A 19043-nucleotide genomic window follows, 5' to 3' on the forward strand; every position below is an offset into this window, starting at 1 on the left:
AAACTTGAGCTTCGTTTACTGCTGAGAGTTTGTAACCTTCTGATGGTCCTACCTGAAAATCTTATTTTCCCTCTTTGTGCACATTACTGAGCATTTAGTTCCGTGTGATTTTTCTGTGGCTTCTTGCTTTGGGTGAGTTCTGGCATGCCGACTTGTAAAGCGAGAGGCTTTCATTCATATTGTATGATGTTCGTGCGAATGAAACCCAAGTCACCCCCTCATGAATAATCCACCTGTTCTTGCCCTCCTAAAGGATATTTTCCTGAACAATCTGAAGGCACCACCTCAAAATCTCCAGGAAGTCAGTGTTGCAAGTTCACTTAATTCGATTAAGTCTTTATCCATGAAATATTTACAGGATGGAGCCAACAGCTAAAGGAAGGACTGAAAAAAGTTTCAGCTATGTCGTCAGGGTCCCCAGCAGCGATGGGTTTGATCTAATGAACGTTGATGTGAAGATTGACACGTCCTGGGTATTCCAGGACATAGAAGACAGTGGTGAGGAGCAGGGGTGTCTTCTGGAAGGAGCAGCTGGTAGCCCAGACAAGGACATGGGGACACTCAGGAGGCAGCCGGAATCATCAGAGCAGAAGCTGTTAGCAGCTGTGGACAAGGACGTGATGTCGGAGTCTGGGCTGAGAAGCAGGTAGATGTGCCAGTTTGAGCTCTGTGTGTGTACTTAGCAAGCCCTGGGACAGCATAACTGTGTTGCCATGGTGTGGGGAGTCATTTCTGCAGCCAAGGGAACGGGTCAGCTAACTTGCCGTGCTCCAGGCCTCCTCCTTTCCCATCCTTGGCTCTGTCTACCGACCAGGTTCCGGGGCTCCCTTGCTCCTGGCTTCCATCTGTGTCCAGCCAATGGGAGACACTGGGACAGAGGCAGGAAGGGAGAAGCCAGGGTGCTTCCCCCTGTCTTCTGCTCTGGGGGACATCTTCCACTGTGGCTGTAACTCGGATGTGTGCTCCTGACTCCCTCTGTGGTCCCAGCTCCTGCTGGGGGGCCTGGGTCCTGGGTCCTGGGCCCTGGGACACCATCTCCTCCATGTAAGGCCCTCTGGTCCCGGGTAGAACAGGCTTCTGGCATTGCTAATCCGGGTTGCCTGTCATCTGTGTCTGACATTTCAGTTCTTCCGTCGTCTTTGTAATCAATTGGTTCTCTGCATTTATTTCTCTCTGCCGAACTCTCCCTGGTGTGGGCCCTGTTTTTCTGATGGAGCTGATATGGTCCCAAGGTTGAGCATTTGAATCTAGGTTTTTCTTCAAAACCTATGCTCCTTCCTGGTGATTTCTTGATACCCAGGCCTGCAGAATGAGGTGGGGCTTTGCATATATATATCAGAGGAGACACCCAGCCTGGAAATGCAGTCCAGCCACAGCTGAGATAGATTCTGACAGGTTTACTAATATCTCAGCAACCAAGTGTCTTGGATTCTTGTGGGACTTCCCATTTTCTTGTATTTGCCTTTGTTTAAATAAAGGCGAGTCATTAAATGTGTATTTACATGTGATTTGCTTTTTTCCCCCTTTGTAAAACTTTTCACATGAAGAAATGTAGAAATCAGAAAACATATTTTGCTACCCTGTGTGACTGTCCCCTCGTTTGTTCATTCATTCATTTGTTTGTTTTGCAACCTACACTTAATGCCCCGTCCCCACCAGGAGTCATGTGCTGAATTGTGTTAGTTTGCTGGGGCTGTCGTAACAAAGTACTACAGACTGAGTGACTTAGAAATTTATTTCCTCACATTTCTGGAGGCCAGAAGTCTGAGATCAAGGTATTGACAGGGTTGGTTTCTTCTGAGGCCTCGCTCCTTGGCTTGTAGATGGCCATCTTCTCCCTGTGTCTTCACATGGCTGTTCCTCTGTGTGTCTGTGTCCTGATCTCTTCTTTTAGGATACCAGTCATATAAGATTAGAGCCCACCCTAGAGACCTCACTTTACCTTAATTACATCTTTAAAGGCCCTATCTCCAAATACACTTACATTCTGACATACTGAAGGTTAGGGTTTCAACATGTGAATTTGGGGGAGACACGATATCAGCTCCTAACATAAATCTTGGGGGTTGCAGGCTGGGGTGGGCAGGCCCTGGCCCTGAGCAACCATTAGTGTAACCCACACATAGTTGTACATTCCAGTCTTCCTCCAGAACCACTGGCAGTGAAAACCAGAAGGTCAAGGGGTCTGGGGAAGATGGGTGGAGACCCCTCCATGTGAGGGAGAGACAGAGCCCCAGGGACACCAGGAGCAATGGAGAGGAGGGGCCTCTGTGGCTGGGGCTGGGGTGAAGCCATCCTGGAGGGGGCGTCCTTGACCAGCCTGTGGGGGAATGTGGGCTTGTGTCCTCTGTTCTCTTTGAGGATGGGATGCCCCATCTTGCTGGAGAGGGGCAAGGTGGAGGGGAAAAGGGAGCAGGCAGTGTCAGGCCCTCCTACGCTGGCCCCCTCTTGGCAGAGTGATACTATGTGATGCAGAGTGATACTATGTGATGCAGAGTGATACTATGTGATGCAGAGTGATACTATGGGATGCAGAGTGATACTATGTCCTTTTACAGATGAGGAAACTGAGGTTAAGAGGGAAAAATACGTTATCCAGGATTACTAACAGCTGAAGCCAGGGTCCTAATACACAATTCCCAATGCAGATTTTAAGCTAATTTCACAGTGTGTTTGGTCTAACTAGGCTATAGTAAAAGGTTGGTAGTATGCTTTGGATTCACTTCAGTTAAAGAGTTAACATATAAAAGTATTTATTATGGAAACAATGTAACAACATTGTTAGAAATGTGAGGGAAAAAAACTACTCCCATCTTCATTTTTGTCTGTTTGTTTTTTGGTAGCTGGCAAGTAAGGAGACCTAACTAACAACAAAGTCATGTAACCCTTGAACTTGGTGTTATGCTCTAACCAGCTGAGCTAACCAGCCGGCCTGATTCACATCTTCATAACATGATAATTTGTGCATATTCATTTCCATCCTAAATGCAACAAAATAATTTTAGAAAACCGAAAAAATAAAATAAAATAAATGCAACAAAATTAATAATAGCTAAGCCACTGCTTACCTACTTGACCATTATTAACATAGTTAATCCTTAAAACAATGCTAGAAATGAGATAATAGTATTGCCTTCATTTTATAGACAGAGAAATCAAGACATTGGTAGCTAAGTAACTTATCCAAGGTCCCACTTATCCAAGGCCCTGGGGGAGTTGGGACTTGAACCCAGGCAGCCTGGTCTGGATGGTAACTACAGCCACAATGGGCCAATGCATCCTGCTGCCGCGACAAGAGTCTCCCAGTTTCATAGCGCTGTTTATAGCACTGCATATTAATATTTTTTAAAACCTGTCATTAGTTTAATCAGTGAAAAATGGTACTTCATTGTCTATTCTATATTCAGGACTGTATAAGTTTCCTGTGGCTGCTGTAACAAATTACCACAAGCTTGGTGGCTTAAATGACACAAATTGATTGTCTTACAGTTCTGGAGGCCAGAAGTCAGAAATCAGTCTCACTGAGCTAAAGTCAAGGTGTGGGCAGGGCTGTGCTCTCTCCAGAGGCTGCAGGGGGAATCTGTTTCCTTGCCTTTTCTGGCTTCTAGAGCCATATTACTTGGTTCCTGGCCCTCCCTCCATCCTCGTGGCCAGCAGCGTAGCATCTTACATCAGAGGTCACATGGCCGTCTTCTCTATAGTCAACTCTTTCTCTGCTTTGCTCTTATAAGGATACTTGTGATTACAGTTAGGGGCCACCTGGATCACGCAGGATTATTTTAGCTCCTCATCTCAAGATCCTTAACTTAATCACATCTTTAGTTTCTTTTACATTTTGACGTAACATTCATAGGTTCCAGAAATTAGGGCCTGGATATATTTGGGGGCCATTATTCAGCCAACCAAAGTGAGATTAGTCGTTTCCTGCTTAGTTTAAGTATAGGAGTAGTATCGGGATTAAATATCGTCTCATATTTAATATTGCAGGTTAGTCTCAAAAATTAAAAAGAAAGGCTTCTTTTCCCTTTCAGATCTCACCACATTTTATAAGAGAAGGTACTTAGCCTGATTCTCTGACTGATTAACCTGGGGTTGCCCTTCTGGTTTAGTTTGGAAGGACCTTGATTATAACCCACACAAGAGAGCATACTCCCATCTCTCACTTTTGAGACCCTTCCTTGGGGCCTGAGAACTGGAATAGGAGAGAGGACTCTTGGTCTTACTCTTAAGAATAATACATCATTTTATTTAACCTTCACAACAACCCTCTGAGCGAGGTACAGTTACCACTATTTTACAGATAAAGATACTGAGGGTCATAGTGGTGAACTAGCCCGGTTAAGGCCCCGTGGCTGGTAAATGGCAGAGCCAGGAGGCAAATCTACGTCTTCACTTAGATTTTTCAGGGGGAGTAGAGTCTGTCCTGGATGAACAGGTCACCGGCATGGACTTAGGTAAAGGACGGAGGATGTGTGGAGCTTGTCTGTGCAGGCTGTGAGTGCACTTTTCATGTGTATCATGATTTTCTGTTGTAGAGGCAAGATTGGCACATTAGGGGGACTTGGAACTAGGCAGAAGCAGGAGACAGACAAGTCTTTAAGGTGCCTCCTCTCCCAGTGGGACCAGCAGCCCAGACTTTGTCTTTGAACTTTCTCCTTTCATCCTGTGTGTATCTCCTTTCTACAGAGCTGTGGGCAGGGTGCACTTCCAGTCTGGGTATTACTATTGCTTGTGACACAGCCTCAGCGTTTCCCCAGAAGAATGCAAAGACTTTGTGTGGCTTAGTCTTTCCAAACTATTACACAGTTAAGCCCCTTCCAACTTCTCAGTTGGAAGTGTAAGTAATACAGAGATTAATTTTTTTAATTACAAAAGCCTTTTTCTGAATTTCAATCATATCTTTAGAAGAGATTCATAAGAATGTAGCTAAAAATAGGAGGCAATGGAGCATAGGGTTAAAAGCATGAATTCAGGAGTCAGACAGCCTGGATTCTATAATGCTGTGTGATCTTAGGCCAATTACCTGAAATCTCTGATCCTGTTTCCTCATGTGTGAAGTAGGGGTAACAGAATCCACCGGTGGGCTGGCAATGTTGTAAAGATTAATTTAAACAATGCAAATAAAGCTTTTAGTGCAAATGGCTCAGGCTCAGTCACTCTTAGTTGGTGCCACCGGAATATGGGATTACTGATTTAGGGGTGAAACACTCTTAAGATTTCTGATGCATATACCTTATTATTCAAAGGATGTCTTTGAAATATTGTAGGTAATCTTTAAAAAGATATGTATGACTGTTTTACAAAATGTAATTTTGTCAGAACATCAAATGGCCAAATGACACACACACACCCCAAAAAGTTACCCCAGTGTCTGTGAAAACCTGAAGCTATATTTACTACACCCTGAGCAAGCACCTTCCTGCTTTCAATGCTGCAGAGTTCAGGAGCTGGAGCTGTCAGAGAAGAAACTCCTCCGGAAGGTAGACCAGCTGAGTGCCTGTGTGGTCCAGGAAAGAAGCGCCTTGCTCCAGGCCCAGGAGAAGCTGGAGGTGCTGCAGGGGGAGCTGGCCAGCCAGGTACCATTTCTTTTCTTCTTTCCAGACTTGTTTTCTGTCCCAGCAGAGTCTCCCCGTATGTTTGAACACAGTGGCAGCTGCAGTTGCACAAGGATAGTATGGGGTGGACCTGGGAGAGTCCAGTTGGGGGAGTTCGAGGGATCCTAATTCCAATGGTGTGGGCAGTGGCTGTGGGGCCTGGGGCAAGGCCACGTGGCCTCTCTGGGCCTCCACTTCTCCATCCGTAAAGTGGGATCCACACCTGTCCTGCCTGTCTCACTAGGCTCCTGTGCGAGAGAATTGGGAGACTGGTGCGTGCCCTCCACTCATGGGGAACTCTTGTCAGAGGTTGATTTCTACTGCCTTTGTGCCAAGGTCCCCAGAGCCAGGTGATAGCCTGAGGACAGGAGATGACTGATGCAGAGTCCCTGTCCTCCAGGAGCTCTCACGCAGGTGGGGGAGACAGACAGGAAAGAAATGACTCTAAAATGGGATGGGGGCCATGAGGGAGGTGCGGGCATGTTGCAGAAAACTACAGAGAGCTGTGGCTGCATGAGCTGGGACTTGCTGGGAAGGGCACTCCAGGCATGGGCCCTAGCATGGGCACAGGCATGGAGGTGTGGAAGAACTGACCGGGCTCAGAGAGCAGAGGCTGTGTGCAGGGAGAGGGAGTCAGTGAGATGGAAGTTTCCAGAGGGGCTAGATGGCCAGGTCCACTGCATGGACCGAATTCTGAAGGCTTGCCATGGGGAGCAGGCTTTAGGGGATATAAGTAGGGAAGGCTCAGGGGCAGATGGTCATTTGGGGATATCATTCTAATTTCACGGAAGAGAGAGACGGTGGAGGCAGGGACAAGTTAGAGAGCTCCTTGGAGAAGCAGTGGGCAGGTTAGTGGGTGGGCTCCAGGGGCAGGTGCCTTCAGCCAACCCCGCTCTGCCACTGATTAGCTGCGTGACCTTTGGCAAGTGACTTGACCTCTCTGCGCCTCAGCTTCCTCGCCTGTGAAATGGGAATAATACAGTACCAACCCCCTCAGATTGTCACGTGGGTTGAGTTGGTACATGTAAAGCACTCCCAGCAGCAGGCCCTTAAATAACACTACCTGTTTTTATAATTATTAGCCATTATTGAAATCTTCCAGGGGAGAGATGACGAGGGCTGGAGAGTAGGCCATGTTTAGGGAATACTGCAGAGGCTGAAACAACCAAACTTCAGGGCAGCTGCCTGCGGTACCCAAAGATCCCCTGAGAGTCCTGTTTCAGTCATTCCTGCACCATTTAGAGTAAGCCCAGTGATTTTCAAATTATAGTTTGCCGCCCCTCGGTGGGATGTGAAATCAACTCAGTGGGTCACGGCCAGCATTTTAAAGACAAAATAGACTAGGAAGTATGAAAAGGCACTGCATATCAAAGGGGAGTGCTGTTTTGAGAAGCTTTGGTTTCTGTTGTACACATGCGCGTGGGTAACGGAGCATGATGTTCATATGTGTTTCTTACGTGGGAGGCCATCAAAAAAGTTGGCAAAACACTGGCATAGCCATTAACCGAAATAAGAGGGTACTTCAAAAAGTTAATTGAAAAATAGAATTATATGATAATCCGAATCTTTCCACGAATTTTTTGAAGTACCCTCGTAGAGTGGAGGGTAGAAAGATAAGTTTAATTAAATTGAAATTAGACTCTGAAATGCCAGGGAGAATCCACGTGGAGTTCCCCTGTCTCCTGGGCTTCAGGGGGAGAAAGTGGAGTCAATTCTCAGCATCGCTGACCCAAGGACGGGTTTTAATGTGAGGCACAGTGCTGTCGTGTGGGTCTCCACTGCCAAGAACGTGATCTCTCTGTGAAAAATACTGAAATAAATATTTTTTGAGCCATGCCCTACATACATGCAAGATCTCCAGGGTGATTCAGACACTGACCTGCAATCGAGATGTCCACAGTGTGACAGGGGACAGGGGATGAGGGGCAGAGTGTGAAGTGCGGTTGGCAAGGTAACAGGGCTGTCGGACCAGTGGTTTCTGTAGGAGGACACCAAGCTCTTTTCCACCTGTCCCCTTTTTACTGACTCATGTCATGCATGTTCTCCTGGGAAAGACCTGCCATAAAACCCCATTTCCAGAGGAGGGGCAAAAGTTCCAAGTGATGAGGGACTTGCCCAGGGTCCCTCAGCTACCATTTGGCCCAGCTACCACCCAGCCCCCAGCCTCTCATCTGAATCTCTCGCTGGAGACGTCTGTATTTGAAGTAAGCAGTGTAGGAAGGAGGGCGCGAATGAGTTTTCTATGCCCTTTGTACCTCCTGTGCCAAGTGGCAGTTTTGCTTTGTCATTGTCAATATTTCCTGTAATCATCTGCATACAGAGATGCCTTATTTCTGCAGTGACCCGTGGTCATTCTGAAAGCTGTCAAAGGTAGACCCGTTCAGGCGATGACGTCCCACCCACCAACCACCACGCACCACTGATGACAGCACTGATTACAGAATGTACACCATCCGGGAAATTGGGAGAATATTGCTCCCAGGGAATATGGCTCCAGTTTTTATCTGCCCCATGCCCCCCCACCCCAAGCCAGCAAACAAAGCCCGCCAGAGCTGTTCCCAAGTTGCGCTCTGCTTGTTCGGTTTGACTTCTGCAAGCTCTCTCTGGTGGAGCAGGCGCTAGCAGGTGAAAGAAAGCTTAGCACCGAGGCAGTCCCAGCTGTCTGCTTGGATTAATCCTGAACGTTAGGCAAAGACACTGATTTCTGCGGTGGGTGGTGCACCCCAGCCCAGCTCACAGCACAGGGGTGGGGGACAGAGTGGGAGGAGGCACAGCTTAAAACAGGGAGATGTGTTTTCTGGACAGGAAGGAGGCCAAATGGAAAAACAAAGGCCTTGAGTCAATATAAGGGGATTCGAATCCTGGCTAAAGTGAATTTTAGCTGTGTAATGTTGTGCAAGTCACCTCTGTGTCCCATAGGGCTAGTAACGGTACCCACCTCCAGGGGACTGTTCACAGTAAGAAACTGGTGAGGCCCCGGTGGTCCTGACTCACCAGCCAGGACCAGCTGACCCTTGCTGGGCTAGATGTAGACCCTTTAGGTGCTGGAAAATGGGAGCTCTGGGCGGTTCTGGGGTGGTAGCAGGGACACTCAGGGGCCTGCGGCAGCAGCTGTTTACAAGCTGGGGTAGACAGATTCAGTACAGGAACAACTCCAGTGGCCCTCCAGGTGTGTACCGCTGGTGCCCATCCTACCCACTGCATGGTTACCCTCCAAGGACTCAGGGAGCTCATGGGTGTGCAGGCCTGGGACCAGGGTGAGGTGAGGGAGGCATGCGCCTTCTGAGCAAAATTTAGTGGGGGGGGGGGGCTGGGGGGAGGCACCAAAGCCTCAGTAATCAAGGTAAATAGTTTGAAGCAATATTTTAATGCCAAAAAAACCCCCCAAAACAAAACAAAACCTAGAAAAATTAATGCAGAAAACGCATCATGCACAAAATACGGAGATGTTAAGTAAAGACAGGATCAGTGTGAGCCATGGTGTGTCCTTCGGGCTTCCTGACGCCCTCGTCCACCGCCAACCTGTAGGTCCGGGAGAAGGAACGCGTGGCCAGGCGGCAGCGGCGGCTGCGGGAGCGGCTGCGGCGCAAGGACGAGGCTCTGGGGCTGCAGGCGGCGGCCCTGGAGCGCTGCCGGCGGACCCAGCGGCGCCAGCTGGGCCTGGTGCGCGAGCAGGAGCGCGTCCTGCAGGCGCAGGTGCAGCGGCTGGAGAGGGACGTGCGGCGCCTCTGTCGCGCCGCGAGCCTCCTGCTGGCCCAGCTGGACGCCGGGGCCCCGGCTGGTCCCCGGGGCGCCCCCGAGGCGGCGGCGGAGCTGCGCGCCCTGCAGGCGAGGGCCGAGCGCAGCGGGCGCGAGCGGGAGGCGGCGGCGCGCCGGCTGCAGGAGCAGCGCACCACCGAGCGGAGGCTCCGCGCGCAGCTGGACGAGCTGCGCTGCGGCATCTACGAGCTGAAGCTGGCCGAGATCGGCCTGCAGGGCCAGGTGGACGACCTCACCGAGCAAAACCGGAGCCTGCGAGAGGAGCTGGGAGCCCAGGCGCCCCCTGCTGGGCACTGTAGCCTGGTAAGTGGCCGGAACCCAGGGCAGCAGTGATGTTTCTCTTTTCGCTAACTTTCTAGTATAGCCGCTTCATCAATCATTGACCCAACCATTCCCTGTCTCCTCTTCATCCATCCACCCACAGGACTTCACCCACCACTCATCAGCACATTCACCTCACTACCCAACTGTCCGCCTACTCATCCACCAACAACCTACAAGTCCACCCATCTGTCCGTCCAGCCACGAGTGCACCACTCGTCCATCTGTCCACACGACATCTGTCCTTTCTACCCCTTCTCCGTGATCTTCCCATCCATCCCGACATCTGCCTGTCCATCTGTCTACCCATCCACCTATCAACCACTTACCAAACCACTATTTTCCCATCCTCGAAGTCCGTGTGGGCTGCTATAACAGAATACCATGACCAGTTGGCTCATGAACGGCAGAAATTTATTTCTCACAGTTCTGGAGGCTGGAAAGTCCAAGATCAAGGTGCTGGCAGATCTGGTGTCTGACGAGGGCCTGCTTCCTAACTCACTTCTCACTGCACCCTGACATGGTGAAAGGGGACAGAGAGCTCTCTGGGGCCTCTTTAGAAGGGAACTAATCCTGCTCATAAGGGCCGCACCCTCACGATCTAATCACCTCCCAAAGGTCCCTCCTCCTAACACCATCACACTGGGTCAGGATTTTAACAGTCGAATCTTGGGTGGACACAGACATTCAGACCATGGCACCCATCCATGTCCCATCACCTTCTCACTCACCCTACCATCTGTTTGTCCACCTAGCCACTCTTCCAACCACTCACTGGGCAGCCAACCAGATAGCCGCGTCCCTGGTCATCGGTTCCCTCCTGTCTGTCCGTCTATTTGACACTTAGTGAGTCCCTGCTGTGTGCCAGGCCCTCTACTAGACCTGGTCCTCAGTGTGTGGCATTACATAACTCTCATGTACTCGGGAAGTCTTTCCTGACCCAGCCCCTCCCTGCTGAGAGCAGTCACCATTTTTTCACTTATCTTACAGCATCAAAGGTGACAACAGTGCCCTGATAGCAGTTTTCTGTGTGCACCTTCTCTTCAAGACTAGACTGTGAGCTCTTGGAGGGCAGGGTCCAGGTTTGATCAGTCTTGTGGCCTCAGCCCCAATAGCAGCACACAGGAGAGCCCCAGGACTGGGTGTGGATAGCACATAGGGCTGGGTTCCTTTCTGGTTCTCATGTTCACCAGCTGCGTGACCTTGGGCAAGTGTGGTAACTGTGGATGTATTTGTTAATTTCTTTATTCATTTGACTGATCGGAAGGTAAAAACTTATGTTTGACATATTGCTGCCGTGTACTTGGCATCTCCTGGTATTTGCAAAGACATTACGTCACTGAATGCTCATGAAGACTGTGAGGCAGGTACCATTAGTGTCCTCATTCCATGTATGAGGAAGCTGAGGCTCAGAGAGGAAGCATCTTTGACCTGTGGCCACGCAGCTGTTAAGGGACAGAACTGGAATTCAATCCAAATTTTATGTGAGTCCAATGTGCGTTATTTCTACTGCCCCAGCCCACCTCCCTGAAGAGGGTGAGTGAACTCAGCTCCCTCTAGAGCCCTGCTCCTCCCCTGTGGGTCAATTTGCATTTAAGGAAAAGTCAGTGAGTGACCTCTACCGGAAGAGGATTGCGCATAGCCCTGTTGAGAAGCGTCTGTCATTCTGTAAGATTTTCCTCGGAGCAGGTCAACAATTCAGAAGAAAATCACTCTTCCACTATGTAATCAATATTTTCTATACATTCTGATTATAATATTTCATTAAACAATCTGACTTCATTAAAAAAAAGGATTGCTCATTAAAAAAAAAGCAATCAAATGTATCTTTGGACCCAGTTAATCCATTTTAAAGTAATTGGAACTTTAAATTCTCTACATTTTCTTAGGATAATGGCATGTATTTTGCCTCAATTATTTTAATAATGGCTTTATCTGTGGCATTTTGCCCCTTTTTGCTACTTTATCCTGCTATTGCGTCTCTTGTGTGTTTCCTGTCTGTTCTTCCTTTATGTTTCTCAGATAGAAGGAAAACAGAGTGTACATTTCATATTGGCACCTCACTGTAACTTCGGCAAATAAATTGTGCATAGATGGAAATTGTTATTTAGAATCCTTTCTGTATTTTTCCTAAATATGTCTGTTGGCTTAAGTCCTTATCCTCTCAATCTCTCCATCCATCCCATACACTGCTACTCTCCATTTTTCCCCAAAACGTTCATCTGAGAGAGACAGTGAGTACCTGAAGATTTAGGAGGCACCTGCTGATGTTCTGTCCAATTTGTGCTCTCTCACTTAATCCTTAGAACAGCCTTAGGAGCTGGGTAATGCTGTCCCATTGAATAGATAGAGAAACTGAGACCTAGAGAGGTTAAGTGGGTTGACCACAGGCACCAGCTAGTAAGCATCCACCACTGAGGGCCAGCTGGGGACATGGGCCAGATCAGAGCCGTGGCTCTGACCTGCAGCCCTTTCCTCGAGACCCTGGGGCCAGAGTTTGTTCTTGAGGCATCTGAACCTGTGCTTTCAGCTTGCGAGCCCCTTGTTAGCCTGTGCTGAGACCTTTTCCACGTTTCACGCTCTCTCTTTTCCAAGTCCCCTGTCCTGGGGAGCTGTGTCCACATGTGCTGGAGGCTGGGGTGCACAGCCACAATTCTGAAAATACCCTCAGTTGCCCCTGGCATGGGATCCCCAGCCAGTTCTGCCCCTAGCATTGGAAAACGTCAGCTCTCATCAGCTGAGCAGCACAGAAAGCAGCGCTGCTGTTTAGGGAGCCCTGGAATATAAGATGTTGGTCCCCGAACACTGAAGCCATGTGCAGTATGGTGACACGCTCACCTGAGAGCTGCAGGTGGCACCAGGTACAGAGACGATGAGGATTCCAGTGAGCTCCGCCTCCTACCAGCCATAGTACCTTTGGGGAGGTTCCTAAATTTCTCTGCCTCAGTGTTCCCAAGTGTGAAATGGGGCTAATACTGGGATAATAATCATAATTATAATTAATAATACTTCCTAGTGTGAAATGTGAGGATGACATGAGAAAGTACAGGGAAAGCTCTTAGCACAGTGCCTACTCCTTGATTGGAGTAGGTTAAATGTGAGTGTGATTTGTCTCCATGGATCTGCTGGAATGGCTGGTGGAGCCCAGGCTGGCAGGGCTGAGGTGGACAGGATCTGTGGTCACCAGCTCCCATGTCACAGTGGCCTGTGGATGGGTCAAGGGGGACGAGAGGACCGCAGCAGCCTTCTGGCTGAGAGGCCAACACTTCCACCTGATTGCCAAGGTCGGTCTGCAGGGGCGGACCAGGGGGGTTAGGCCCTCTAGCTGGTGGAAAACTTGGGATGGGAGTAGGATGGAGGGAAGGGGCTGTCCTTCATCTGGGGAGTGGCCACCTGCTATCACTTAGCCTTGAGCCCTGTGGCCAGGCGGGTGTTCTCAGGCCTGCTTCACACATCAGGAGGTGGAGGGCTCAGAGACACAGCGTCCTGCCCATGATCACACAGCTGAGGAGCGAGGACTGGGACTTCATTCCACTCCCCTGCCTCTTCCTGTTCATCCGCCCGGCCTCCGATTTGGGGATTGTCTGCATGTGAGAGCAGCCCTCCGAGTGGGTGGGACGTGGCACTGGCAGTAATGCCCGAGTCAGGCCTCCAGGGCTTCCAAGGCTACCGGAGGGAGGGAATGAAAGAGGAAGGGAACACACTGCAGTCACCTGGCCTTGTTGACGGAGGTGGCAAGAGGTGGCAGACAGCGGCAGAGCTGGTGGGCAAGGACAAGGTCACCCGGTCACCCCAGGGCTGCAGGCTGGGCCTGAGAAATGGGCAAGGTGCAGAGTGTTAGTTTCCTGTTGCTGCCCTAACAAGTGCCACAAACCAGGTGGCTTAAAACAGACACTTATTCTCTCCTAATTCTGTAAACCAGAAATCCAAAGTCAAAGTGGCAGCAGGGCCAGTCTCCCTCCTGAAGCTGCAGGGGACACTCAGTTCCTTGCCTCTCTCAGCTTCTGGTGGCTCCTGGCAGTCTTTGGCCTGTAGACATATTACTCCGATTTTTGCCTCTGCCTTCACCTGGCCTCTTTCTTCTGTGTGTCTGGCTCTGCATCTCTTCTCTTCTTAAAAGAACACCAGTCTTACTGGATTAGTACCCGCCCTGATCCAGTGTGACCTCATCTTAACTTGATAACATATGCAAAGACCCTATTTCCAAATACAGCCTTTTTCCATATAAGATCACATGCCCAAGTACTGTATCTTTTGGGGAGATAATTCAACCCATTTCATGAAGTTACATGGCAGGTGATGGCTATGGTCTCTTCCCCCCCCCCAGGTGGTATTCCCTGACCCCAGGAGCCTCTTCTGTCTTCTCACGGCCCTCCCCTCATGGCGTGCAGTTGTCAGTGCTGGGCTGAGCCTCCCTGGGTCTGAGCATTCTCTGCCTTCCCAGTATCTGCTGAGCGGACCACCGAGCAGCATGGGCTGGGGCAGGTGCAGTGCCTCGTGCACCCCTGATCTGCCATGAATGTATGGATTCATGTATTCCCTGCGGCCTCCCGCCAAAATGCAGCATCTTGCAGGACCGGCACTGTCCTCTTTATTTTCTGTCATATCCTCAGCTCTAACACAGTACTTGGAATAGGAGAGGTGCTTGGTAAATATAAGGACACTTTGAAAAGTTCACGGAAAGATTTGTATTATCTTTCAATTCTATTTTTCCATGATCTTTTGGAAGCACTCTCCTGTTTGTGATGTGCAGGGAGGTAGGGAGGAAGATAGCAGCTCTTGGTTCCTGGAGCCCCGTGGTGGCTCAGCTCCTTGTCAACCCTTTAAGGCTGAGAATCAGGTGATCTGGCTCCTGGGCTTGTTTATGACCCTGAACTCAGGTGTGCTTCAGCCCCCGTGGAGGACAGTACCGCAGGGCTCGCTGTCTCTCTAGTGGAGCAGTGTGAAGAGCCTGTGAGAGCACGGGCAGGAGCCCCTTGGAGATGGCAGGAGCCCCTTGGAGACGGCGGGAGACGGTGGGAGATGGAACAAATGGCAGGCAGCAGTTTCAGTGTGAAATACTGTTGGGCAGTCACTGATTCTGCTTTCTGGCAATGGGTGGGAGGGTTTTAATTAGCAAGGGGACTGCTCAGGCTGTCTGGCCTGCGTATTTCTGGCACCAGGTGCACGTGGGCTCTCAGGCCTTGCTGATGAATTGCCCTCGGAGAGGACTTGGCCCCACAGTGGCTAGCATCCTGCCAAGGCCAGAGGGGAACGAGTCTCCCAGGTGGAGACACAGAGGGCCCAAAGTGCCCCACGTGGTTGGGGGTGGGGGGGATCCTGCGGCTGAGCCTCCCCCTTGGGTGCCTGCCTTGGGGGGTGGGGGGTGCTCTCAGATCCTGTGGTCTTCCCGAGGCAGTTCACTTCTTTAGCCTTGGTTTCCCTACAGATACAACAGGACTTAAGAACTGTGTTAGTCTGCTAGGCCTGCTGTGACAAGATACCACAGCTGGGTGCCTTAAGCAACAGAAACTGATTTTCTCACAGTTCTGGAGGCTGGGAAGCCCTAGACCAAGGTGTCAGTGGGGTCGGTTCCTTCCAAGGGCTGTGGGGAAGGGTCTGTTCCAGGCCCCGCTCCGTGGGTTCTGGATGGCCACCTTTTCCCTGTGTCTCTTCACACGATCTTCCCTCTATAACCATCTGTGTCCAAATCTCCCCTTTTATAAGGACACCAGTCATATTGGGTTAGGGCCCATCTACTCCAGTGTGACCTCATCTTAATCCATTATATCTATAAGGATGCTGTGTCCAAATAAGGTCACATTCCGAGTTACTGGGTGTTAGGACTTCAATATATGAATTTTGGGGGACACAGTTTGGCCCATAACAAGTAACCCTGTGGATGAGGACCCACGAGATGACAAAACTCCATGGATTCTAGTTCCTTGATGGCAGGGAACACATGCTGCTTCATGAGCTTTGCACCTTATGGAGGGTGCCTTTGTACCAGGCACTGTTTTGAGTGCTCTGTGTCTGCTGCTGGCCTCATCCCCATTTTACAGATGAGGAAGTAGAGGTACCAAGAAGTGCATAACCTGCCCAGGGCCACCAGATACTAAGGGGGATACCCGAGATACTGGGGTCTCCTCTTATGAGGGCACTAATCCCATTGCGAGGGCTCCACCCTCGTGACATACTCACCTTCCAAAGGCCCCACTTCCTATACCATTCCGTTGGGGATTTGGGTTTCAACACATGAATTTTGGGGGGCACAGACATTCAGAGCATGATGTGGCGGGACTGGAATTTGTGCCTTGGTGGTGACCCTGTGGCTGTGCTTGTAAACTCCACGCTCTGCTCCTCCAGTAAATCCTGGTCAGTGGGTCCATGGGTATCTACTTGGTGCCTATACTTGGCTCTGGCTTATGCTCAGTACAGGGGCTGGGGAGTAGGACAAGAGCCCTGCCCACACAGGATGACAAAAGCCTGGGTGAAGGTGGGGACAGAGGAAGGAGCACCTAGTCTGTGGTCACTGCCAAGGACCCTGGTGTTGGAGGGGGGCTCGACTCGGTGCCATAGGGTGTGATAGTCTGCCAGGCCCTGTTCTCTGAGGGCAGCTGATGGCCCAGGGTTGGAACATTTTGGCGTCAAAAAGGGCCATCTGGAGGGGACAAAGTCCCCCAGAGAGGCCTCCATGAAATGTGCAGTGCCAGCCAGCCACCAGCTCTTAGGCTGAGTGCAGCCTGAGATTTTAAAAATTAAAACCCTGGGGCCAGCCCGTGGCTCACTTGGGGGAGTGCGGTGCTGATAACGCCAAGGCCACAGGTTCGGATCCCCCTATAGGGATGGCCGGTTAGCTCACTTGGGAGAGCGTGGTGCTGACAACACCAAGTCAAGGGTTAAGATCCCCTTACTAGTCATCTTAAAAAAAAAAAATTAAAACCCTAAGACCCATTGATATGGCAACTGCAAAGCCAGACGCCACCCTTCAGGGTCTTGGCTGCAATTGGGTAAGCCTCAGTGGCCCCGGCTGTGGCTTTCAGGCCTCTGTGTATCAGTGAAGTTGCACGCAGTGTCCAGACAGCCTTGCACACCAAGTGTGACACCTCCAGTGTCACACCACAAGGTGTGACTTCCCAAAGTTGCCAGTGCATTTTCAAAGGGCTGTGAGTGACCCAGGGGGACTGAGAGCCTCACACAGGCTTTCAGCACCTTCCTCTGGATACCTGTGGTGTCCTCTAAGGGCTCTCCCTTCATAAAACCCCTCATGGCTCCCCATCGCCTCAGGATCAAGTTGACCACCTAACCACAGCATTCCAGGCCCCTGGGGCTCTGGCCTGGGCCTCCTGCTCCAGGCTCAGTGTACCCCCATCTCCCACCCTGCTCCAGCCACACTGAGCTCCTGCACGTCCCTGAATATGCCAGGCTCTTCTGGCCTGCAAGCCTTCCCTGTGTCTAGAGGCTTCTGCGCCCCGCCCCCCAGCTGCTCAGAAAACCTGACACTTTCTCTCCATTCGGTGGAACGTTGCTTCCTCCAGGAAAACTTCCCTGACATCACGTCAGCTCATTTCCTCCGCAATGCCTCCATAGTGACATGATCCACCTCTGATGGTCCTAATTCTCACTGTGCCTGCTGCCCACTGCCATAGCTATGTTTCCCTCATTCAGCTCAAAATTCCAGCCCCTGACCACGGGCTCTGAAATGCTTGGTGAGAGAGTAGCCCAGCGGATGAATGATCGTAAGAAGGTATTTGCTCTACTGTCCGTGGGAAATGGGAACTTCCAGCCAAAATGGTGGTGCTGGGGAGTGAGATACAGAAATTGGGCAATGAGGAGAGTGTAGCTCCAGGGATGTGTGGGACAGACAGAAAGTCATTACAAAAGCTGACATTTATCCAGTGCTTATTGCCTGTCTGGCATAGTAACACGCTGCATTTCCTACAAGCTTATGAAGTAGTAGAAATTATTGATCCTCATTTTGCAGATGAGGAAACTGAGGCAGGGAGGTAAAGTCACTTACCCAAGGAAGTGAAAGAAGCAGGACTGAAAGGAGGCATGGGCTTTGCCACCACTGGAAACGGTTCCTTGCTTGCATCTGATGTGTGTGCTCTGGGAGCCATCGTGAGATTTATGGTGAGGGCAGTCATTGTGAGAATATGTTTTATTTGCTTTATATCTACAAAGTACTTTCCTAAACAGGATCTCATGGACACTGTAGCAGCCAGTGCAAGCATTAGTATCCCTGTCCCCAAACCATAGTTCAGAGCAGTCACATGACTTTCCTGGGGTCTCACAGTTTACTATTTTTAGAGTAAGTCACTCAAAGCCCAGGTCCCCGAAGACACGGGCCACTGCAAGGACAAGTCTGGACCTGGGGAGGAGTTTGGGAAGGGGTTTCTGCTCAGGGTCCCAGGTGGAAGGAAACGAGAAAGGACTGTGTCTGGCAGGGTAAACATGGTTTATCTGCAGATCTGTCTGAGGGCTTTTTTGTGAGTGTGCACCAGACATCTGCCATGTGCCAGGCATAGTGCCGGGCACTGGGGCTGGAGAAGTGAGCCAGGCATGAGCCTGCTCTCCAGACGCTTTACAGGGCACACAGATACAGGTGCAACAATGACACTTCAGTGATGCTACAGCAGAGGACAGTATGGGGCTGTAACAGACACTCGTGCAGAGAGATGAAAAGTCAGTCTCTGAAAAGTGTCGGTGTCTGCTGTGGTCCCAGAGCTGAGGTCACAGTATGAAAGGGTGTGGCAGGGATGCTCCCGCCAGCCTCTCTGCCTTGGCGGTGTGCATGGAGTGACCCCTGGTGGCAGTTGTGTGAATCTTGTCATTGTCAGCAAATTCCAGGCAGCTATCATGCATCTGTGCAGAACTGCACGTTATACGTTGGCCACTTGTCACCTTCCTGAGATGTGAAGAGTGGCCTGTGACACCACTTCCCAGCCTCCTCCTTTTTCTATCTGCTCCTTCCTTTTTCCTTTGACTTCTCTCTCCTCCTTCCCCCAACTTCTTGGAATGTCTGTCTTTTCCTTTCTTCGTTCTATACCCCCCTCTCTTTTTTCTTTCTCATGCGCCTCCTTTCTCTTCCACTCTTTTATGCCTTCTCTTGCTCTTTCGTTTCCTCTTCTCCGTCTCACTCCAATGATGATATTAAACTGCCAACAAAAGTATTTAATTCTGATCAAGTAGGAACCAAATGGATAAAAACAGGAGGCAGGTAAAAGGGGACTGTGGGTGCATGGACAGCTGCAGAGGTCAGCCAGGCCCGTCCAAATGCACGCAGTGTCTGTGAGCACAGAATGCTGGTGCCCAGGCCTCTGGCTTTTGTGGGTTTGGGTCCAGGCTCCTGCATTAGTACTTGTTAAAAGCTTCTGGGTGGTTCTACGC

General features: G+C 50.3%; 1 protein-coding gene across 1 annotated transcript in view; it reads left to right on the forward strand.

The window, feature by feature from the left end:
- Window positions 1-359: 359 nt before the first annotated feature.
- Window positions 360-19043, forward strand: part of C9H4orf50 (chromosome 9 C4orf50 homolog) — a 53490-nt gene continuing 34806 nt past the window's right edge. Inside the window, 3 exon segments of the mRNA XM_063107295.1 lie at window positions 360-646; window positions 5438-5576; window positions 9123-9656. Coding sequence (XP_062963365.1) covers window positions 360-646; window positions 5438-5576; window positions 9123-9656 — 960 coding nt within the window.

Source organism: Cynocephalus volans, chromosome 9 (genome assembly GCF_027409185.1).
Source record: "Cynocephalus volans isolate mCynVol1 chromosome 9, mCynVol1.pri, whole genome shotgun sequence".
NCBI classification, from domain to species: domain Eukaryota; kingdom Metazoa; phylum Chordata; class Mammalia; order Dermoptera; family Cynocephalidae; genus Cynocephalus; species Cynocephalus volans.